This window comes from Oncorhynchus tshawytscha, linkage group LG09, assembly GCF_018296145.1.
Source record: "Oncorhynchus tshawytscha isolate Ot180627B linkage group LG09, Otsh_v2.0, whole genome shotgun sequence".
Classification (NCBI taxonomy): domain Eukaryota; kingdom Metazoa; phylum Chordata; class Actinopteri; order Salmoniformes; family Salmonidae; genus Oncorhynchus; species Oncorhynchus tshawytscha.
This window is the reverse complement of record NC_056437.1, coordinates 16690054-16714695: the sequence shown is the minus strand read 5'-3', so window position 1 is coordinate 16714695 and position 24642 is coordinate 16690054. Positions and strand designations below refer to the sequence as shown.

Genomic DNA, 24642 nt, shown 5'->3' with positions numbered 1-24642 from the left:
TCTCTCCTCTCTTTCAGGCCTTCTGGAGGAGGGAAGTACTGTCTCGGAGAGAGGAAGCGCTACAGATCGTGTAACACAGATGTGAGTTCACATTTCCCTTCTTTTTCTTCCACCCCCCCTCTCTTTGCTTCTCTCTCTCACTCTCTGTCTCTCTTTCTCTCGCTGTTTCTCTTCACTCTCTCTCTGGCTCTGTCTCTCTCTCTTTCTCTCAATTCAATTCAATTTGCTTTATTGGCGTGATGTAACAATACGCATATTGCCAAAGCGTACTTTGGAGATTAAATTAAAGTAATAATAATCAATACTGTCAACAGGACAACAGTAACTTCAATAATCAAGGGTCAAAATAACCATACATTGAACAATAACAATGGTTTAGAGGACATGTGCAGGTTGTTTGGTCTCTCAGACACTGTCCCTCATCTTATGGCAGGCAGCAATGTAGTGCGCTGCCAACCCACAGCTCTCTGCGTTCTCCTCCAACAGGACGGGTAGCCTATTCTCATCAGAGAGATCTTTGAAACCTTGAATAAGTGTTTCAAATTTGGGGAAATGACATTCTCTAATTGTTTTAAATTTTTAAAATTTTGTCAGGAAATGCAGCTCTGTCTCAGGTTCTGCTGTTGTGCAGTGGTTGCCCAGCCTTTCCTCTACAGAGAGCCAGGTTTTCCTGTCTACCCTTTTCAACGGCAAGGCTGTGCTCACTGAGAAAGTACTTTGTCAAGGTTTTTCAAAGGTTTTGATCAGTAACCATGGTCAAATAGCCATGGTGTACTTCACCATATTTGTTTTTATTTGATTTATTTCACCTTTATTTAACCAGGTTGGCCAGTTGAGAACAAGTTCTCATTTACAACTGCAACCTGGCCAAGATAAATCAAAGCAGTGCGACACAAACAACAACACAGAGTTACACATGGAATAATCAAACATACAGTCAATAACACAATAGAAAAGACTATATACAGTGTGTGCAAATGAGGTAAGATTAGGGAGGTAAGGCAATAAATAGGCCGTAGTGGCAAAGTAATTACAATTTAGCAATTAAACACTGGAGTGATAGATGTGCAGAAGATGAATTTGCAAGTAGAGATACTGGGGTGCAAAGGAGCAATATGGGGATGAGGTAGTTCGATGGGCTATTTACAGATGGGCTATGTACAGGTGCAATGATCTGTGAGCTGCTCTGACAGCTGATGTTTAAAGTTAGTGAGGGTGATATGAGTCTCCAGCTTCAGTGATTTTTGCAATTCGTTCCAGTCATTGGCAGCAGAGAACTGGAAGGAAAGGCGGCGAAAGGAGGAATAGACTTTGGGGAAGACCAGTGAAATATACCTGCTGGAGTGCGGGCTAGGGGTGGTGATGGTGACCAGTGAGCTGAGATAAGGTGGGGCTTTACCTAGCAAAGACTTATAGATGACCTGGAGCCAGTGGGTTTGGCGACGAATTTGATGCGAGGGCCAGTCAGCGAGAGCATACAGGTCGCAGTGGTGGGTAGTATATGGGGCTTTGGTGACAAAACGGATGGCACTGTGATAGACTGCATCCAATTTGCTGAGTAGAGTGTTGGAGGCTATTTTATAAATAACATCGCCAAAGTCAAGGGTCGGTAGGATAGTCAGTTTTACGAGGGTATGTTTGGCAGCATGAGTGAAGGATGCTTTGTTGCGAAATAGGAAGCCGATTCTAGATTTCATTTTGGATTAGAGATGCTTAATGTGAGTCTGGAAGGAGAGTTTACAGTCTAACCAGACACCTAGATATTTGTAGTTGTCTACATATTCTAAGTCAGAACCGTCCAGAGTAGTGATGCTAGATGGGCGGGTAGGTGCGGTCAGCGATCTGTTGAAAAGCATGCATTTAGTTTTACTTGCATTTAAGAGCAGTTGGAGGCCACGGAAGGAGTGTTGTATGGCATTGAAGCTCGTCTGGATGTTAGTTAACACAGTGTCCAAAGAAGGGCCAGAAGTATACAGAATGGTGTTGTCTGAGTAGAGGTGGATCAGAGAATCACCAGCAGCAAGAGCGACATCATTGATGTATCCAGAGAGAGAGAGAAGGAGAGAGAAAGCACGCAGGGCATTCTATGCCATTTAAAAACACATTCTCTCTCTAGATTTAGGGCCAGATAGCACTGCATTTTGCTTTCCCAATAGGTCATGTAGTTTTGTTTTGACTGTGTTGTAATTTGGTTTATTCTGATTGATTGGATTTTCTGGTCCTGAGGCTTCAGTGTGTTAGTAGAACAGATGTGTGAACTCAGCCGGATGAGGGGACTCATTTCTTTGCTCAGCTCTTGGCATTGCAGGGCTTGGTAATGATATGAGAGGGGGTCACTGCCTTTTTCCAAAACTTTATTGTTATTTTTTGAGTTATTATTATTAGTGGATATTGGCCTAATTCTGCCCTGCATGCATTGTTTGTAGTTTTCCTCTGGACATGTAAGATAATCTTACAGAACTCTGCATGCAGGTTTTCAATGGGATGAAATCTTGTTTTGCAAGTCAACTCCACACCTCACTGGCATAAAGTGCAATTGGTTCAATGACGCATTTAAATTTGTTTTTTTTTTGCTTTCTCTCTCAGTTCATTCACTGCCTCATTTAGGTGTCCAGTTGAGCTTCTTGTTAAACCTAAGCAGTTGTAGTGTTTGTAGTACTCTATATATTTTGCACCAATTGAGAACTTTGGTATAATTCCCTGAAACCTGGATCTTCTCTGGAAAATCATTATGCAATCATTATTCTCTCTCTCTCTCTCTCTCTCTCTCTCTCTCTCTCTCTCTCTCTCTCTCTCTCTCTCTGTGTGTGTCTTTCTGTCTCGCTCTGTCTCTGTCTCTCACTGTCTTTCTTTCTTTCTCTCTCTCTCTCTCTCTTTTTCTCTCTGTCTCTCTGTCTCCATCTGTCTCTCTCTATTTCTCTCTCAATGTATCTGTCTCTCCATCTCCCTCCCTCCATCTCCCTCCCTCCCTCCCTCCCTCCCTCCCTCCCTCCCTCCCTCCCTCCCTCCCTCCCTCCCTCCCTCCCTCCCTCCCTCCCTCCCTCCCTCCCTCCTGTAAGGTTGTTGGGCAATCCCTCTGTTTTTAAGGTTGCTAAGAGGACGAACATACTAAGTTGTTCATTGTTCTCTGTTGGAAGTAAAAACCTGCCAATATCCCTAAAGCCATTCACTAAAGCCTGACTATCTGACTGTGTCAAGATAATGAATGGAGTATCACTGACTGTTTGATTGATGGAACAGATTTAACGCAAGAGCGGTTTTGGGAAAACAGAGCACTGAGGATGCTACTCACCGGGCACCGACATAAATTCAGCGTCTTTTCCACGTTGATTCAACACAATTTCATTGAAATTATGTGGTAACAACATCGATTCAACTAGTCAATGGGGAAATGTTTTGGTCCTGGGGAATTTAGGTTGTTTGTAGCGTTTCTTAGTCACCTTGTTGAACGACATTGTTGAATGCACAATTACCATTTTTACTTTAAAGTCTATTAAAGGTCATTTAAATACAGCACTTCAGTCCCAAAAAATACATTGAAAAAATATTTTGTAAGGCTGCAAACTTGTAAGGCTGCAAGCCCCCCATTCCTCCTAACTATTTCTAGGTGGCCTTTATTTCTGAAGGTGAACATTTAGCCAGTTTGGAGACTTGTGGATACTTGACCACAAATCTTAAAAATAACAGCTGAGAGCAAGCATTGAATGTTTATTTTGGAAAACAAACACCATCCCCGACCTCTGTTTCATTACCCTGACTGTAGCACGTCCAACACAAACGCGTTGTAGTACGGTCCACAAAGATCCTACACACAAACACACGCACACACACACACACACACACACACACACACACACACACACACACACACACACACACGCACACACACACACACACACACACACACACACACACACACACACACACACACACACACACACACACACACACACACACACACACACACACACACACACACACACATTCAAAGATAACCTCACGGCTCTCAGAGAAGATAACTTCTCCCACAGCCTTGACCGGCGTGTGTGTGTGTGTGTGTGTGTGTAATGACTTAATTAATTTACACACACACACTCCCAGCTCCCCTACTGCCTGTGGTTCCTGTCCTCGTCATTGTTCCCTGCTGAGGTCAGCACTCATTTGTTCTCGCTTTCACAACAATGAGCTAATTCGACACCCCCCTCCCTGCCTCCCTCCCACTGTCCCCTGCAACCAGTTCAGGACTGTTAGTGATATCAGAGCCCTAGTTCAGGAGATCTTTGTACTATTAAATGTCACCTCCTAATTTAATTGGAAGCATGGCAACAATGGAGGTAGGGAGGCCCTGCAGGGTGTTAAAGATTCCTCTGTAGTGCCTCACACAATGTGTGTTACCTCTAGACAGAGTGTGTTACCTCTAGACAGAGTGTGTTACCTCTAGACAGAGTGTGTTACCTCTAGACAGAATGTGTTACCTCTAGACAGAGTGCTTTACCTTTAGACAGAGTGCTTTACCTCTAGACATAGTGTGTTACCTCTAGACAGAATGTGTTACCTCTAGACAGAGTGCTTTACCTCTAGACAGAGTGCTTTACCTCTAGACATAGTGTGTTACCTCTAGACAGAGTGTGTTACCTCTAGACAGAGTGTGTTAACTCTAGACAGAGTATGTTATCTCTAGACAGAGTGCGTTACCTCTAGACAGAGTATGTTATCTCTAGACAGAGTGCGTTACCTCTAGACAGAGTATGTTATCTCTAGAAAGAGTGCGTTACCTCTAGACAGAGTATGTTATCTCTAGACAGAGTGCGTTACCTCTAGACAGAGTGCGTTACCTCTAGACAGAGTATGTTATTACTAGACAGAGTGCGTTACCTCTAGACAGAGTGCGTTACCTCTAGACAGAGTATGTTATCTCTAGACAGAGTACGTTACCTCTAGACAGAGTGCGTTACCTCTAGACAGAGTGTGTTACCTCTAGACAGAGTGCGTTACCTCTAGACAGTGTGTTACCTCTAGACAGAGTGTGTTACCTCTAGACAGAGTGCGTTACCTCTAGACAGTGTGTTACCTCTAGACAGAGTGTGTTACCTCTAGACAAAGTGTGTTAACTCTAGACAGAGTGTTTACCTCTAGACAGAGTGTGTTAACTCTAGACAGTGTGTTAACTTTAGACAGAGTGTGTTATCTCTAGACAGTGTGTTAACTTTAGACAGAGTGTGTTACCTCTAGACAGAGTGTGTTAACTCTAGACAGAGTGCGTTACCTCTAGACAGAGTGTGTTAACTCTAGACAGAGTGCGTTACCTCTAGACAGAGTGTGTTACCTCTAGACAGAGTGCGTTACCTCTAGACAGTGTGTTACCTCTAGACAGAGTGCGTTACCTCTAGACAGAGTCCGTTACCTCTAGACAGAGTGCGTTACCTCTAGACAGAGTGCTTTACCTCTAGACAGAGTGTGTTAACTCTAGACAAAGTGTGTTACCTCTAGACAGTGTGTTACCTCTAGACAGAGTGTGTTACCTCTAGTCAGAGTGCGTTACCTCTAGACAGAGTGTGTTAACTCTAGACAGAGTGTTTACCTCTAGACAGAGTGTGTTAACTCTAGACAGTGTGTTAACTTTAGACAGAGTGTGTTATCTCTAGACAGTGTGTTAACTTTAGACAGAGTGTGTTACCTCTAGACAGAGTGTGTTAACTCTAGACAGAGTGCGTTAACTCTAGACAGAGTGTTTACCTCTAGACAGAGTGTGTTAACTCTAGACAGTGTGTTAACTTTAGACAGAGTGTGTTATCTCTAGACAGTGTGTTAACTTTAGACAGAGTGTGTTACCTCTAGACAGAGTGTGTTAACTCTAGACAGAGTGCGTTACCTCTAGACAGAGTGCGTTACCTCTAGACAGAGTGTGTTAACTTTAGACAGAGTGTGTTAATCTAGACAGAGTGTGTTATCTCTAGACAGTGTGTTAACTTTAGACAGTGTGTTAACTTTAGACAGAGTGTGTTACCTCTAGACAGAGTGTGTTAACTCTAGACAGAGTGTGTTACCTCTAGACAGAGTGCGTTACCTCTAGACAGAGTGCGTTACCTCTAGACAGAGTGTGTTACATGTAGACAGTGTGTGTTACATCTAGACAGTGCGTTACCTCTAGACAGAGTGTGTTAACTCTAGACAGTGTGTTAACTTTAGACAGAGTGTGTTATCTCTAGACAGTGTGTTAACTTTAGACAGAGTGTGTTACCTCTAGACAGAGTGTGTTAACTCTAGACAGAGTGCGTTACCTCTAGACAGAGTGCGTTACCTCTAGACAGAGTGTGTTAACTCTAGACAGTGTGTTAACTTTAGACAGAGTGTGTTATCTCTAGACAGTGTGTTAACTTTAGACAGAGTGCCTTACCTCTAGACAGAGTGTGTTAACTCTAGACAGAGTGCGTTACCTCTAGACAGAGTGCGTTACCTCTAGACAGTGTGTTAACTTTAGACAGAGTGTGTTACATCTAGACAGAGTGTGTTAACTCTAGACAGTGTGTTAACTCTAGACAGTGTGTTAACTTTAGACAGAGTGTGTTACCTCTAGACAGAGTGTGTTAACTCTAGACAGAGTGTGTTACCTCTAGACAGAGTGCGTTACCTCTAGACAGAGTGCGTTACCTCTAGACAGAGTGTGTTACATGTAGACAGTGTGTGTTACATCTAGACAGTGCGTTACCTCTAGACAGAGTGTGTTAACTCTAGACAGTGTGTTAACCTTAGACAGAGTGCGTTACCTCTAGACAGAGTGTGTTAACTCTAGACAGTGTGTTAACCTTAGACAGAGTGCGTTACCTCTAGCCAGAGTGTGTTACCTCTAGACAGAGTGTGTTAAATCTAGACAGTGTGTTAACTTTAGACAGACTGTGTTACCTCTAGACAAACACCTGCTCGTCGAACATCTCATTCCAAAATCATGGGCATTAATATGGAGTTGGTCCCCCTTCTGCTCCTATAACAGCCTCCACTCTTCTGGGAAGGCTTTCCACTAGATGTTGGAACATAGCTGCGTGGACTTGCTTCCATTCAGCCACAAGAGCATTAGTGAGGTCGGACACTGATGTTGGGTGATTAGGCCTGGCTCGCAGTCGGCGTTACAATTCATCCCAAAGTTGTTCAATGGGGTTGAGGTCAGGGTTCTATGCAGGCCAGTCAAGTTCTTCCACACCGATCTCGACAAACTACTTCTGTACGGACCTCACTTTGTGCACAGGTGCATTGTCATGCTGAAACAGGAAAGGGCCTTCCCTCAACTGTTGCCCCAAATTTGGAAGCACAGAAGCGTTTCCACTGAGTCCAATGGCGGCGAGCTTTACACCGCTCCAGCCGACGCTTGGCTTTGTACATGGTGATCTTAGGCTTGTGTGGGGCGGGACACCGTCCCGCACTCAGAAGCCCATAGAAGCCCATTTCATGAAGCTCCTGACGAACAGTTCTTGTTCTGACGTTGCTTCCAGAGGCAGTATTTATACGCATTACTCGCTTCAGCACTCGGCGTCCCGTTTTGTGAGATAGTGTGGCCTACCACTTCGCGTCTGAGCCGTTGTTGCTCCTAGACGTTCCCACTTCACAATAACAGCACCAACAGTTGATCCGGGGCAGCTCTAGCAGGGCGGAAATTTGACAAACTGACTTGTTAGAAAGGTGGCATCCTATTACAGTCCCACGTTGAAAGTCACTGAGGTCTTCAGTAAGGCCATTCTGCTGCCAATGTTTGTCTATTGAGATTGTACGGCTGTGTGCTCGGTTTGATATACCTGTCAGCAACGGATGTGGCTGAAATAGGCGAATCCACTCATTTGAAGGGGTGTCCACATACTTTTGTATATATAGTGTATGTGTTAGAGATACGAAACAGCAAAATACTAATCCTTTTTTTTTTCTCCTCAAGGCTTTTTACATGACATGTTCTACTTAATAAGGCCTGAGGGGGTGTGGTATATGGCCAATATACCACGGCTAAGGGCTTTTCTTACGCACAACGCAACGTGTGGTGCTAGGACTGTCACGCCCTGGCCATAGAGAGGCTTTTATTCTCTATTTTGGTTAGGCCAGGGTGTGACTAGGGTGGGCATTCTATGTTGTTTTTCTATGTTTTTGTATTTCTTTGTTTTTGCCCGGGTATGGTTCTCAATCAGGGACAGCTGTCTATCGTTGTCTCTGATTAAGAACCATACTTAGGTAGCTCTTGCCCACATTGGTTTTGTGGGTAGTTGCTTTCTGTTTTTGTGTCTGCACCAGACAGAACTGTTTTGGTTGTTCTCTTTGTTAATCAGTGTTCAGTTCCATTAATAAAAGGATGAACACGTACCACGCTGCACCTTGGTCCTCACCTTCTTAAACCAACAGCTGTGACAAGGACACGTGGTATATTGACCATATTTCACAAACCCAAAGGTGCCTTATTGCTATTTTAAACTGGTTACCAATATAATTAGAGCAGTACAAATAAATGTTTTGTCATACCCATGGTATGCGGTCTGATATACCACAGCTTTCAGCCTGTCAGCATTCAGGGCTCGAACTACCCAGTTTATCTGATTTAGCCACTATACCCTGTATTCCTGACCCTTTTTCCTTCATATATATTCCTCTGGCAAATTAACACAATGAGCTATCTGAGCTCTTTCAGATGAGAAATCAGGCCTGGGCCAAAGCAAGGAAAATTGACTAATGGACTGGCAGTCTTTCAGACAATTGAGAAACAGATGTACTATCTCCATTAAGACCGCTAAATCAGGCTTCTTTTTAAGCTCTCTCTGATCCTTCAACATTTTCGAAAACAGTAATGCACTGAAGCGTACAAATCCATTTTCTTCCCTGCCTGAGCAGGTTCTGTCTGACTCTGGCATCAGAACTGAGAAGAATGAGATAAGTGATGCTTTTTATCATTTTATCTCTGCAGGCTTTTTATTTGAGAGAAACAGTGTTTTAATTGACCCTGGTCAGTCAATCGACTCCTCTTCCCTCTGACTCGACAGGTAACCTTAACTTCTAGTGCATCTTTGTTTTCATTTCAACAATTTTCTACCTGTGATGTGCTACATTAGATGCCTTAAGATTGGTGTAAAAAAATAAAATCAGCTGGGGCTGATGAGCTTCATCCGTTTTTACTGCAGCTCTCTGCCCCCCTGATTGCTGGATCATTAACCAATATTTTTAACCTGACGATCATATCTGGTACTATTCCCAAGGTGTAACGATCCTCTTCCTGTGAATGACTGGATCAAAGTGCAGCATGAGACGTGTTCATGATATTTTATTAAAATCAGAACACTACAACCAAAAATAACAAAGAGGAAAATGAACAGTTCTGTAAGGAAACTAACAATACAGAAAACAACTACCCACAAAACCCATGTGGGCAAGAGCTACCTAAGTATGGTTCCCAATCAGAGACAACGATCGACAGCTGTCCCTGATTGAGAACCATACCAGCCCAAAACAAAGAAATACAAAAACATAGAAAAAACAACATAGAATGCCCACCGTAGTCACACCCTGGCCTAACCAAAATAGAGAATAAAACCTCTCTATGGCCAGGGCGTGACACAAGGTTTGGAAGGCGGCCCAAGTACTGTACTTTTTATTGTTTACATTAACAATATCTTGTCTGTAAAAAATTGTAACCTGCACTTGTATGCCGATGATACTGTTGTGTATGCTATTGCCCCCAAGGTTGACCAGTCTCTATCTGAACTGCAGACTGCCTTCATTGTATTACAGAAAACTTTATTGACCTGAAATTAGTATTGAATGCAGGTACAATTGAGTATATGTTGTTCTCTAGAGCAGTGGTCCGCACTGCGCACTCACCAATGTTCCTTCTGATATTTTGAGGCACTGAGCAAATTTTTAGGTCTTGTGAGTGGAAACTTGTGCAATTTCAGTTTTAGACTGTAGCCAATAGGCTATTGTGGATATTGGAGCACAATGTAGGCCTACCAACAAAACCAAATGGAACAAATCCCAGAACATTTTCACATGGAAATAGCTTTTGATTTCTATGATGTAGCCTACAGTAGCCTACATGTGGTGTTCAATGAGGCCTACATTGTGTAAGACTTTTAAAAAGGTTTTTACATTATGAAGGGCTTGACATTAATTCATGATTTTGTACATTGTCTGTAACACCATGGGCCAAATAGGTGGCTGTAAAATGCATTGTATTGTGTTGTAAATTCATTATTATTGCCATACAGAGAATTAGACAATTTGCCAGCAGCATACCACCCTGCATACCACTGCTGGCTTGCTTCTGAAGCTAAGCAGGGTTGGTCCTAGTCAGTCCCTGGCTGGGAGACCAGATGCTGCTGGAAGTGGTGTTGAAGGTCCAGAAGAGGCACACTTTCCTCTGGTCTAAAAAAAATATCCCAATTCCCCAGGGCAGTGATTGGGGACACTGCCCTGTGTAAGGTGCCGTCTTTCGGATGGGCCGTGAAACGGGTGTCCTGACTTTCTGAGGTTATTAAAGATCCCATGGCACTTATTGTAAGAGTAGGGGTGTTAACCCTGGTGTCCTGGCTAAATTCCCAATCTGACCCTCAAACCATCACGGTCACCTAATAATCCCCAGTTTACAATTGGCTCATTCATCCCCCTCCTCTCCCCTGTAACTATTCCCCAGGTTGTTGCTGCAAATGAGAATGTGTTCTCAGTCAACTTACCTGGTAAAATAACGGATAAATAAAATAAAATCTAGTTAACCCCTCTGCCTATTGGCTTATTTCCATTATCAAGCCTGTCTAAAAATACAACACTGCCCCTTTAATTAAGACATAAGATTCCTACTCACCTACTCATTCAAGGGTTTTTCTTTATTTTTACTATTTTCTACATTGTAGAATAATAGTGAAGACATCAAAACTATGAAATAACACATATGGAATCATGCAGTAACCCAAAAATATATTTGAGATTCTCAAAGTAGCCACCCTTTGCCTTGATGACAGCTTTGCACACTCTTGGCATTCCCTCAACCAGCATCACCTGGAATCCTTTTCCAACAGTCTTGAAGGAGTTCCCACATATGCTGAGCACTTGTTGGCAGCTTTTCCTTCACTCTGCAGTCCAACTCATCCCAAACCATTTTAATTGGGTCTAGGTCGTGTGACTGTGTAGGCCAGGTCATCTGATGCTGCACCCTATCTGATGCAGCATAGTAATGAACGTCGGTCACCCTTTCCTTCAGCTGGGTTCAGGCCTGTAGTGTGTGTGTGTGGGGGTGTTCAGTCCTGTTTAGCCTGCTCTACTTTCAGCCTGTGAGATATAGCTTTGACCTGAGCAAACTCAGAGTTTTTATTTGTCCTGAGGGAAAGTGCTGCTGGCTTTCACACACATACGCACACATACAGCACACACACAGACACACACACACACACACACACACACACACACACACACACACACACACACACACACACACACACACACACACACACACACACACACACACACACACACACACACACACACAGAGAGGAAACACCGTACACCTAGCGACCTGGTCAGCGTGCACTGCACCCGGCCCGACACAGGAGTCTCTGGGGCGGCAGGGTAGCCTAGTGGTTAGAGCATTGGACTAGTAGCCGAAAGGTTGCAAGTTTGAATCCCCGAGCTGACAAGGTACATATCTGTCGTTCTGCCCCTGAACAGGCAGTTAACCCACTGTTCCTAGGCCATCATTGAAAATAAGAATTTCTTCTTAACTGACTTGCCTAGTTAAATAAAGGTAAAATAAAAATAAAAATAGTGCGCGATGAGACAAGGATATCCCTGCCGGCCAAACCCTCCCTAACCCGGATGACGCTAGGCCAATTGTGCGTTGCCCCATGAGGCTCCCGGTCGCAGCCGGCTGCGGCAGAGCCTGGGCTCGAACCCAGAATCTCTGGTGGCACAGCTAGCACTGCGATGCATACCCTGACATATCCTAACGTTTTGTTTTGCTGTGTTCCAGGCGTGTCCATTGGGATCGCGGGATTTCCGTGAGAAGCAGTGTGCCGACTTCGACAGTTTGCCGTTCCGTGGGAAATACTACAACTGGAAGCCCTACACCGGAGGTGAGATCGGAATAATGCGTCAATCCATCCATCGCTCCACTCCATCGCTCTGTTTTTCTCCACCCGTTTGTAGTTTGTGTGTGTGTGTAACGGCGGTTTATGTTGGCAGCCCCAGCTATCTCTCCCGGTGACAGTGCTGTAGTGACGTCATTCCCCAGGTCCAGGATCTGGGGGCTGACGAATAGAACTCTTTATTACTATCAACCAACTCTAGAGGAGAGCAGAGGAGCACAGCTCAGCCCTGGCCTTGCTTGGTCTCCTGGGACTCCTAGCTCACAACTAACACCACAAAAGCAATCCTGTGCTTTTTTAAATCAATATAGTAAACAGAATTATTTTATTTTACTGTAGATAGATGAATTCCTACTGATGTCACTCATCATGGATGATGTTATAGAACCTGTTATAATTTGTGTGGGAACCTGTAATCCTTCTGGCTGAACCTTAGTTTTCTGTCTGGGCCCTCTACTTCCTGTTTGTGGGTGTTGGCCCAGGTTACTGTCTCTGTGACAAATGTCTCTAATGACACTAAGTTTGTGGTCAGTGTGGCTCAGTCAGTAAAACATGGTGCCTACAAAGCCAAGGGTTGTGGTTTGATTCTCCCTGGTGCCACCCATATGTAAAATGTATGCATGACTATAAGTTATTTTGGTTAAAAGCGTCTGCTAAATGGCATATATTATATATTCCGTTTTTGCTGAACTCTCTCTACTGTATTTATAACTAAGTGTACATGACTTGTCACCTGCCCTGTGGAAGTGGGTCCACTACGTTTGACCTTGTGACCTCTGCCCTGTGTGCTCCAGGTGGTGTGAAGCCGTGTGCTCTGAACTGTCTGGCGGAGGGATATAACTTCTACACTGAGCGCTCCCCGGCCGTCATCGATGGAACACGCTGCCAGGCCGACTCAATGGACATCTGCATCAATGGAGAGTGCAAGGTGAGAGAGAGACAGTGGGAGTAAGAGAGAGAGAGACAGAGACAGAGACAGACAGAGAGAGAAAGGAATAGAAAGGGTGTCTATCTATCTGTCTGTCTGCGTGTCTTGAGTGTTGTAAGTGTTCTTGTAACGTAGTGGTGGTCACATCAAGGTTCAATGACTGTACATTTTTCCAAATAAGAGCGTCTGCTTAAAGTACACTCGTAGAAAAAAGGGTTTGAAAAGGGTTCTTCGGCTATCCCCATAGGATAACCCCTTCTGTTTCCATGTTTCCACCCTCTGTTTAAAGGGTTATACATGGAACTCAAAAATGTTCTTCAAGGAGACACGGCTTTCAGCCAATCCTCCTATGGGGACACGGCTTTCAGCCAATCCTCCTATGGGGACACGGCTTTCAGCCAATCCTCCTATGGGGACACGGCTTTCAGCCAATCCTCCTATGGGGACACGGCTTTCAGCCAATCCTCCTATGGGGACAGCCGAAGATCCCTTTTAGGTTGTAGCATATTTTTTCCCTCCTGGTTCCCACACTTTGTGCTGTGAGTCACCCCAGTCAACAAGACAAAGATCAACCAGACCCACGCTGCTTCCAGACAGGATCCAGCCAGTGTGACCCTAAATAAGACAGCCTGTGACCCAGAGCCCACCAGTGGGTACTGACTAACCCATAGGAGAAGCACTCTACCATGGACATGACCGTATTACATTATAACCAACAAGCTAATAAAATAGATGACTGTAACATAATGTAATGGAAGTGTCCATGAGGCTTTCCTGACCAGGAAACCTGACCCTCTGACTCAGTTTGTAGTCACAGTGTTTGTGTTGATTAGATTCACTGGACATCTGCATCAATGGAGAGGGCACGGTGAGAGAGAGAGAGAGAGAGAGATAGGAGTCATCTGAAAATCGCTGTTTATTACTGAGATCTGGGACCTAATGTTGTCTTTGTTCCGTGTGTGTACACTGTACAGAACAATGAGTTAGGGTTTTTGTGTATGTGTGTTTGTGTTTGTGTGTGTGTGTGTGCCTGTATGTGTGTGTGTGTTGGAGGTTTCTTCCTGCAGAGTACTGGGACACATTTATTCCTAGTCACAGTCCAAGGTATTTTTTATTTCAGCAGCAGTTGGTCTTATGGAGTATCTGACACGGTGTGATAAACCTCTGGAACAACGTCTGCTTGGAGGCTGCTCAGAAATGCTCAATATAATGTGTATAGGCCTACACACGTGTTGGGAGAAAGACAGAGGGGGAGAGAGAACAATTAGAAAATGAAAGTAAGAAGAACGTGATAGGGATAGAGCAGAGAAATGGAGAGATTGAGAAGGAGAGAACAGATAGAGCAGAGAAATGGAGAGATTGAGAAGGAGAGAACAGATAGAGCAGAGAAATGGAGAGATTGAGAAGGAGAGAACAGATAGAGCAGAGAAATGGAGAGATTGAGAAGGAGAGAACAGATAGAGCAGAGAAATGGAGAGATTGAGAAGGAGAGAACAGATAGAGCAGAGAAATGGAGAGATTGAGAAGGAGAGAGAGAACAGATAGAGCAGAGAAATGGAGAGATTGAGAAGGAGAGAGAGAACAGATAGAGCAGAGAAATGGAGAGATTGAGAAGGAGAGAGAGAACAGATAGAGCAGAGAAATGGAGAGATTGAGAAGGAGAGAGAACAGACAGAGCAGAGAAATGGAGAGATTGAGAAGGAGAGAGAGAACAGACAGAGCAGAGAAATGGAGAGATTGAGAAGGAGAGAGAGAACAGATAGAGCAGAGAAATGGAGAGATTGAGAAGGAGAGAGAGAACAGACAGAGCAGAGAAATGGAGAGATTGAGAAGGAGAGAGAGAACAGATAGAGCAGAGAAATGGAGAGATTGAGAAGGAGAGAGAGAACAGACAGAGCAGAAAAATGAAGAGATTGAGAAGGAGAGAGAACAGAAAGAGCAGAGAAATGGAGAGATTGAGAAGGAGAGAGAGAACAGATAGAGCAGAGAAATGGAGAGATTGAGAAGGAGAGAAAGAACAGACAGAGCAGAAAAATGAAGAGATTGAGAAGGAGAGAGAACAGAAAGAGCAGAGAAATGGAGAGATTGAGAAGGAGAGAGAGAACAGACAGAGCAGAGAAATGGAGAGATTGAGAAGGAGAGAGAGAACAGACAGAGCAGAGAAATGGAGAGATTGAGAAGGAGAGAAAGAACAGACAGAGCAGAGAAATGGAGAGATTGAGAAGGAGAGAGAACAGAAAGAGCAGAGAAATGGAGAGATTGAGAAGGAGAGAGAACAGAAAGAGCAGAGAAATGGAGAGATTGAGAAGGAGAGAGAGAACAGACAGAGCAGAGAAATGGAGAGATTGAGAAGGAGAGAAAGAACAGACAGAGCAGAGAAATGGAGAGATTGAGAAGGAGAGAGAGAACAGACAGAGCAGAGAAATGGAGAGATTGAGAAGGAGAGAAAGAACAGACAGAGCAGAGAAATGGAGAGATTGAGAAGGAGAGAGAGAACAGACAGAGCAGAGAAATGGAGAGATTGAGAAGGAGAGAGAACAGAAAGAGCAGAGAAATGGAGAGATTGAGAAGGAGAGAGAGAACAGACAGAGCAGAGAAATGGAGAGATTGAGAAGGAGAGAGAACAGAAAGAGCAGAGAAATGGAGAGATTGAGAAGGAGAGAGAGAACAGACAGAGCAGAGAAATGGAGAGATTGAGAAGGAGAGAGAGAACAGACAGAGCAGAGAAATGGAGAGATTGAGAAGGAGAGAGAGAACAGACAGAGCAGAGAAATGGAGAGATTGAGAAGGAGAGAGAACAGAAAGAGCAGAGAAATGGAGAGATTGAGAAGGAGAGAGAGAACAGACAGAGCAGAGAAATGGCGAGATTGAGAAGGAGAGAGAGAACAGGTAGAGCAGAGTATCAGACTATTTGCATTGTCACCCCCTTTGTTTTTACCCCCCTCTGTTATGCTGCTGCTACTCTCTGTTTATTATCTATGCATAGTCACTTTAACTCTCCCTACAGTACATGTACATATTACCTCAATTACCTCGACTAACTGGTGTCCCCTGATAGCCTCGCTCCTGTTATTTTACTGCTGCTCTTTAATTCTTTTAAATTGTACATTTTTTCTTATCTATTTTTTACTTAACACTTATTTTTCTTAAAACAACATTATTGATTAAGGGCTTGTAAGTAAGTATTTCACTGTTGTATTCGGCGCATGTGACAAATAAAACTCTAGTTGAGTCTAGTTGATTGGTAATCAACTAGCTGGGCTGCTCCCCGGACCCTGTATGTAGGGACTTTTACAATACTTGAACATGACTATTGAACTTGACATTTGTGTCTGTCTTTATTATTTAATCTGATATATCAAATCAAATCAAATCAAATTTTATTTGTCACATACACATGGTTAGCAGATGTTAATGCGAGTGTAGCGAAATGCTTGTGCTTCTAGTTCCGACAATGCAGTAATAACCAACAAGTAATCTAACTAACAATTCCAAAACTACTGTCTTATACACAGTGTAAGGGGATAAAGAATATGTACATAAGGATATATGAATGAGTGATGGTACAGAGCAGCATAGGCAAGATACAGTAGATGATATCGAGTACAGTATATACATATGAGATGAGTATGTAAACAAAGTGGCATAGTTAAAGTGGCTAGTGATACATGTATTACATAAGGATGCAGTCGATGATATAGAGTACAGTATATACGTATGCATATGAGATGAATAATGTAGGGTAAGTAACATTATATAAGGTAGCATTGTTTATATATTTACATCATTTCCCATCAATTCCCATTATTAAAGTGGCTGGAGTTGAGTCAGTGTCATTGACAGTGTGTTGGCAGTAGCCACTCAATGTTAGTGGTGGCTGTTTAACAGTCTGATGGCCTTGAGATAGAAGCTGTTTTTCAGTCTCTCGGTCCCAGCTTTGATGCACCTGTACTGACCTCGCCTTCTGGATGATAGCGGGGTGAACAGGCAGTGGCTCGGGTGGTTGATGTCCTTGATGATCTTTATGGCCTTCCTGTAACATCGGGTGGTGTAGGTGTCCTGGAGGGCAGGTAGTTTGCCCCGGTGATGCGTTGTGCAGACCTCACTACCCTCTGGAGAGCCTTACGGTTGTGGGCGGAGCAGTGGCCGTACCAGGCGGTGATACAGCCCGCCAGGATGCTCTCGATTGTGCATCTGTAGAAGTTTGTGAGTGCTTTTGGTGACAAGCCAAATTTCTTCAGCCTCCTGAGGTTGAAGAGGCGCTGCTGCGCCTTCTTCACGATGCTGTCTGTGTGAGTGGACCAATTCATCCCTGAAGTTGTCCCAAGTAGTATTCATGGTACCAGCTCGAAAACCTTGACGTTTGTTATTTTTGTCGCTAAGTACATTATAGGCGCAGTTAGGTTCCATATGTGAACGCATGTGTAGTCTACTGCTAATGTTAGTAACACCACTGATCAAATTGTTGTTAGCTGGCTGTCTGGCTAGCATCACCACCTACCTCGATGGCTGAAGGCAAAGAGATCTCCTTTTTCATCGCTATGGCAGCAAACATTCCGCTACCAAAACCCGTGGTTCTCACAGGGGACTGGAATACTACTTGGGACAACTTCAGGGATGAATTCGAGGACTATGCACTAGTGACTGGTCTACATGAAAAACCCAACGAGGTCCAAGCGGCAACTCTGAGGAGCTTAGTGGGCAGCGAATGCAGGCACATCTGCCGGCACAATCTCACCCACGCAACACAACAACAGGGTGATGCAAAGGCCATAATGGATGCATTGGGGAATTAGTTTTTGGAACCTGCAAACAGGAAGAGGGTGAGTCAGTACACAACTTTGTAACCCGTTTGAGAGAAAGATCCGCTACTTGTGAATACGGGGATTGAAAGATGAACTGATTTGTGACAAAATAGTATTGGGAATTGCAAATGAGGACACATGCCGGTGTCTACTAAGAGAGAGAAGCTTAACATTAGTAAATGCTAGAGGTTGACCGATTAATCGTAATGGCCGATTAATTAGGGCCCGATTTCAGGTTTTCCTAACAATCGGTAATCTGCATTTTTGGACACCGATTGTGGCCGATTACATTGCAATCCACGAGCAGATTGCGTGGCAGGCTGAACACTTGTTACGCGAGTGCAGCAAGGAGCCAAGGTAAGGTGCTAGCTAGCATTAAACTTCTCTTCTAAAAAACAATCAATCTTAACATAATCACTAGATAACTACACATGGTATTGATGATATTACTAGTTTAACTAGCTTGTCCTGCGTTGCAAATAATCGATGTGGTGCCTGTTAATTTATCATCGAATTACAGCCTACTTCGTCAAATGGGTGAATTCGCAAAAAAAAGCACTGTCGTTGCACCAATGTGTACCTAACCATAAACAATGTCTTTCTTAAAATCAATACACAAATATATATTTTTAAACTGGCATATTTAGTTAATATTGCCTGCTAACATTAATTTATTTTAACTAGGGAAATTGTGTCACTTCTCTTGCGTTCTGTGCAACAGAGTCAGGGTACATGCAGCAGTTTGGGCCACCTGGCTCGTTGCGAACTGTGTGAAGACCATTTCTTCCTAACAAAGACAGCCAACTTCGCCAAACGGGGGATGATTTAACAAAAGCGCATTTGCGAAAAAAGCACAACCGTTGCACGAATGTATCTAACCATAAACATCAATGCCTTTCTTAAAATCAATACACAGAAGCATATATTTTTAAACCTGCATATTTAGTGAAAATAAATTAATGTTAGCAGGCAATATTAACTCGGGAAATTGTGTCACTTCTCTTGCGTTCATTGCACGCAGAGTCAGGGTATATGCAACAGTTTGGGCCGCCTGGCTCGTTGCAAACTAATTTGCCAGAATTGTACATAATTATGACATAACATTGAAAGTTGTGCAATGTAACAGCAATATTTAGACTTATGGATGCCACCCGTTAGATAAAATACGGAACGGTTCCGTATTTCACTGAAAGAATAAACATTTTGTTTTCGAAATTGTAGTTTCCGGATTTGACCATATTAATGACCAAAGGCTCGTATTTCTGGTTGTTATTATATTATAATTAAGTCTATGATTTGATAGCGCTGTCTGACTGAGCGGTGGTAGGCAGCAGCAGGCTCGTAAGCATTCATTCAAACAGCACTTTCCTGTGTTTGCCAGCAGCTCTTCGCAATGCTTCAAGCGTGTTTATGTCTTCAAGCCTGTCAACTCCCGAGATTAGGCTGGCAATACTAAAGTGACTATTAGAACATCGAATAGTCAAAGATATAAGAAATACAAATGGTATAGAGAGAAATAGTCCGATAATAACTACAACCTAAAACTTCTTACCTGGGAATATTGAAGACTCATGTTAAAAGGAACCACTAGCTTTCATATGTTCTCATGTTCTGAGCAAGGAACTTAAACGTTCGATTTTTTACATGGCACATATTGCACTTTTACTTTCTTCTCCAACACTTTTTTGCATTATTTAAACCAAATTTAACATGTTTCATTATTTATTTGAGACTAAATTGATTTTATTGATGTATTATATTAAGTTAAAATATGTGTTCATTGTTCATTCAGTATTGTTGTAATTGTCATTATTACAAATATATATATAAAATATCGGCTTTTTTTGGTTCTCCAATAATCGGTATCTGTATCGGCGTTGACAAATCACAATCGGTCGACCTCTAGTAAATTCCATTGAAATGTGCCGCCCTGCCGAAGTCATCACTGACATGAGAATGAGAGCAATATAAATGGAAACCCCACACACTGACGCTGAGACTGTTCACGCTGTTGCCAGGCAAACATTCAGACAAAACCAATCAAGGCAGAGTAATTCACCACGAATGGCGAACACAGATAGCCCCATAGCATGCAAATACTGTGGAAATGCACACGCAAGACGCAAAGACCACTGCTCTGCCTATGGAAAGCCATGCAGAGCTTGTGGAACTAATAATCACTTTGCAAAAGTGTGTCTCAAAAGCAAAAGAAGGGTGAGTGAGGGCAAGAGTCACTGTGTTGATGATGTCACTCAATGTTCAGAACAGTGAAAGTGACATTTACATGTATGAATCCATTGGGGTTGTACACTCAAGAGGGAAGAAATGGTTTGTGACACTACGATAACACAACAAGCTGCAAAAAGTCAACTGGATTCCGGTGCTACGTGCAACATAATCAATCTGGCACCTGACACACATCTCTTGCCCAGCGATACTAGACTAAAGTTGTACTCAGGAGAGCTAATGAGCTCTATGGGCATCTTTGAAACTGAATGTGTTATTCGGGGACACAAATACAAGCTGGAGTTTGATATCGTGAAAAGCAGTCAACATCCTCTCCTCTGAGGCTATACATGCGAACGCCTGGAACTGATGCAGTTCCCCGTACCAAATGACCTGCACATTGTGGAGCATGTCCAGCATGGATCCCCCTCCAAAGAACAACTACTCAGCAGATATGACGATGTATTCAACAGACCTGTCGAATCAGTACCTGCAGGGGTACATTTTGAATTGGATGACAGTGTCACTCCAGTCTAGCGTGCTTCTCGTAATGTGCCCATTGCAATGAAAGTGGCTGTGAAGGCCTAGCTGACAAGTATGAGGGCGATGGCCACATGACATCTGTGACTGAACCAACTGACTGGATCAGCAATATGGTCATAGTGAAAAAACCAGAGAAGCTGAGAGTCTGCATCGACCCAAAGCATCTAAACCAAGAACTGAAACGTTTCCACTACATCATGCCGACACTGGAGGATGTCCTCTACAAGCTTCCCAAGATGCATTCCTGCAATGTAAGTTGGATGAAGAAAGCAGCTTCAGGACTACATTCTGAACCCCCTGGGGTCGGAAATGCTGACTCAAGCACCCCTTTGGTGTCTCCGGGAAATGCTGACTCAAGCACCCCTTTGGTGTCTCCGAGGCGCCTGAGGTAGACCAACACAAGCAGCACGAGTTACTGGCTGGGCTCAAGGACATTGAACCTATTGCTGATGATGTCCTGATTGTAGGTTGCGGTGACACAGACAAAGAAGTAGTATGCAACCACGATGTGAAGCTCCTGGCACTGATGGAGCATTGCCGATCAGTTAAGCTGCGCCTTGGCCTGAAGAAGCTGCAGCTCAAGGTGAAATACATCCACTTCCATGGTCACATTCTCTCAGCCATAGGCCTGAAGCCAGACCCAGACAAAGTCAGAGCGATCCTCGACACGCCAAACCCGTCTGATGCAAAAGGAGTGCAGCGTCTCATCGGCATACCTATCAGCAGTCTGCTGGTGGACTAAGACACACCATGGCACAGCTATCCAAACACGAGGCCACAGTGCAAGAGATTCAATCTCTGGCTTCATCCATGCCTGTGTTGCGCTACTACAACGTTACGAAGCCTGTCACAATCCAGAGCGACTCCAGGCAATGTGGACTAGGATGCTGCCTTAGGCAGGAAGGCCAGCCCATTGCATTTGCCTCAAGAGCGCTCAGCCCCACCAAACAAAACTATGCACAAATTGAGAAAGAGTGCCTCAGCATGGTCTATTCTCCTGCCAGTGATTCCATCACGACTTGAAACTGACCACAAACCACTCATTGCCATATTCAGTAAACCTCTCCTCAACGAGCCCAAGATGCTTCAAAGCATGCTCCTGACTCTGAAAAATTACAGCCTGAAGGTCATCTACAAGCCAGGACCAGAGATGTACATCAGCGACACACTGAGCAGGGCAACAGCACAATATACAGGCAGAGGCACTGTCTATCAGCGGCAGGCCATCTGTTTGCTACAGCAGGAACAACAAGATGTTCAACAGATCAATCAGGCAGACTACTTGAACATCACAGATCACCGCCTAGCCCAGATCAGACAACACACTGACAAGGCCGAACACCTGCAGTCACTGAAGTCCATGGTTCTCACAGGTTGGCCATACTGAAGGAGGAGACACCTTTCACAGCGAGAGAATAATGGACCTTTCGAGACGGGATCAGCGTGCAAAATGGCATCTTGTTCAGAGATCAGAAGATCATTATCTCCAAATCACTACGTCCAGAGATGTTTACCCGCATACACTCCAGTCACATTGGAGGTGCTATCACCAGGCACGCAAAACATTATACTGGACAAACATGCAAGCAGAAATTAAAGACTTTGTCAGCAGCTGTACCACGTGCAACGAGTACGCTCATGAACAGCAAAAGGAAACCATGATGTCAGATGGCCCACAAGGGCCTGGCATATCGTCAACATGGACTTATTCAGCCACAGGCGAAAGGACTGTCTTCTCATCGTTGATCACTACTCTGACTTTTGGAGAATTAAACTGCTCCCTGACTTGTCTGCAGAGACGGTCATAAAGCGCTGCAAGGCGCAGTTTGCAAGGCAAGGTCAGCCTGACAAGGTAATCACGGACAATGGCCCACAATTCACTGCACAGTTCAAGTGTTTCGCCTCAGAATGGGAGTTGACCTCCTCTTGACCACGTGACCTCCTCTTCAAGGCACCCATAAGCAAATGGCAAGGCAGAGTCAGCTGTCAAGATTGCAAGAAACCTGTTACACAGGGCCTTGCATGACAGCAACGACCCCTCATATAAACATGTTATGCAGGGCCTTGCATAATAGCAACGACCCCTGATAGAAACATGTTATGCAGGGCCTTGCATGATAGCAACGACCCCTGATAGAAACATGTTATGCAGGGTCTTGCGTGATGGAAATGACCCCTTGAAAGGACAGTAGCCCAGCACAATGCCTTCTGTCCTGACGTCTGAAGACAACCATCCCTGTAGCCAACAAGCTCCTTGAGCCCTGAGTCATGGTTGGCGTCACGGACAAACTACGTCACAGAAAGCAGCTCGCTAAGTGCTTCTACGACCGGACTGCTTGAGACCTACCAGAGCTGGAGGTGAAACGATAAGGATGAAACCGCTGTTGGGAGACCACTCAGGATTTTGGAGCCCGGGCACGTGCCTACAGAGAGTAGCACCACATTATTACTGCTGGATGTTGGTGGCTCCCTCTAACGTTGTAGTCAGGTGGATCTGCGCGTAGCAGAGCAGACAAACCAGAACACACCATACACTCACCTAGATGAGCTGGATCACAGTCCAGGCCTAAAGGCAAGGGGTGCAGAATTGAGACATGAGCCAACTGAGGGTGAGGCTTCTACCTCACCAGGCTCACCAGCTCATGACCCTTGACCTACCCCTGTCAGAGACCATACTTACTCACAGGTGGTTCGGCTGTGGAAGCCACCGGACAGACTTACTCTGTAAGGAAGCGACTGTGTTAACCTGTCCTCTGTTACATAAAACAATAGTTTTAAGAAAAGAGGAAGATGACAACTGAAGTAAAAAGAAAATGTAATTCATTTTAATTTGTTATGACTTGAGTGTTAAAAACGTAATGTTATGCTGTTATGTTTGCACTTTCTATTGAAAAGGATGATGTTACGGAGTCTAGTTGATAGGTAATCAACTAGCTGGGCTGCTCCCCGGACCCTGTATGTAGGGACTTGTACAATACTTGAACATGACTATTGAACTTGACATTTGTGTCTGTCTTTATTATTTAATCTGACATATCATACAGAAACAGAGACAGACAGAGAGTGTGTAAAATGCTGAAATACTTACTTTACTGTAACTCTCTAAAGAGATTGGCTATATGTCCGTCTGACCTTCTCATCCTACTGTAATTCTACTGTTGGTAGTACCCAGGTACTATCCAATCATGAGTCAGCATTTTCATTTACATAAAACTGCTGCTCCATGCAGCCTCCACAGACATAAAGTCATTTATTTAGCACTTGTCTTTATTACTATGATATTATTATGGTATTATTAAACAGTATTATTATAGTATACTGTAAGTTGTACTTAATGTAATAAAACATGGTACCATGTCTCCTCTCTCAGCACGTAGGCTGTGACAACATCCTGAGCTCAGATGCCAAGGAGGACCGCTGTCGGGTGTGTGGCGGTGACGGCAGCACCTGTGAGGCCACAGAGGGACTGTTCAATGACTCTCTGCCCAGAGGAGGTAAGCCCCATGCTGGGAACAGAACCTGATAGGGCTCCTTACTTCAGGTGTGCAAATGTTTAAGTTCCATACAAAGAAAAAGGGAGTGTATTGTGTAAAGAAGAGAAGCGTAGAGAAGATAAGAAGAGTGTATAGTGTACAGAAGACAGGAGTAGAGAAGAAGAGTGTATAGTGTACAGAAGACAGGAGTAGAGAAGAGAAGAAGTGTTTATAGTGGAGAGAATATAGGAGTAGAGAAGAGAAGAGTTTATAGTGTAGAGAAGACAAGTGTATAGAGAAGAGTAAATTATGTTTTTGAGAGTGTCCGCTACTCTGTGCGATCTGAAAGCTGCCGAACACTGCACATTTGTAATCACTTTCCGGGAGACACATCCCCATGCTGAAAAGCAAGGTGAAAACTATTTTTGGCAGAGCAGCCCTGTCCAAGGGCCAACAGAGCAATGTAGCCAAAACACTTAATTTTTCATGGAAATCTTTCCCCCCTTTGTCACCCAATGATAAAGCATATGTTTTTGGGAGTTGAGAAACATGTTAAATGTAAGAAT

At 43.9% G+C, this 24642-nt stretch overlaps 1 protein-coding gene across 1 annotated transcript in view; it reads left to right on the top strand.

Annotated features, from left to right (window-relative positions):
- Positions 1-24642, top strand: part of LOC112257258 (A disintegrin and metalloproteinase with thrombospondin motifs 6-like) — a 142074-nt gene that overhangs the window by 86745 nt on the left and 30687 nt on the right. Inside the window, exons 14-17 of the mRNA XM_042326608.1 lie at positions 18-81; positions 11987-12089; positions 12896-13029; positions 23974-24097. Coding sequence (XP_042182542.1) covers positions 18-81; positions 11987-12089; positions 12896-13029; positions 23974-24097 — 425 coding nt within the window. The remainder of the gene's footprint in view (positions 1-17; positions 82-11986; positions 12090-12895; positions 13030-23973; positions 24098-24642) is intronic.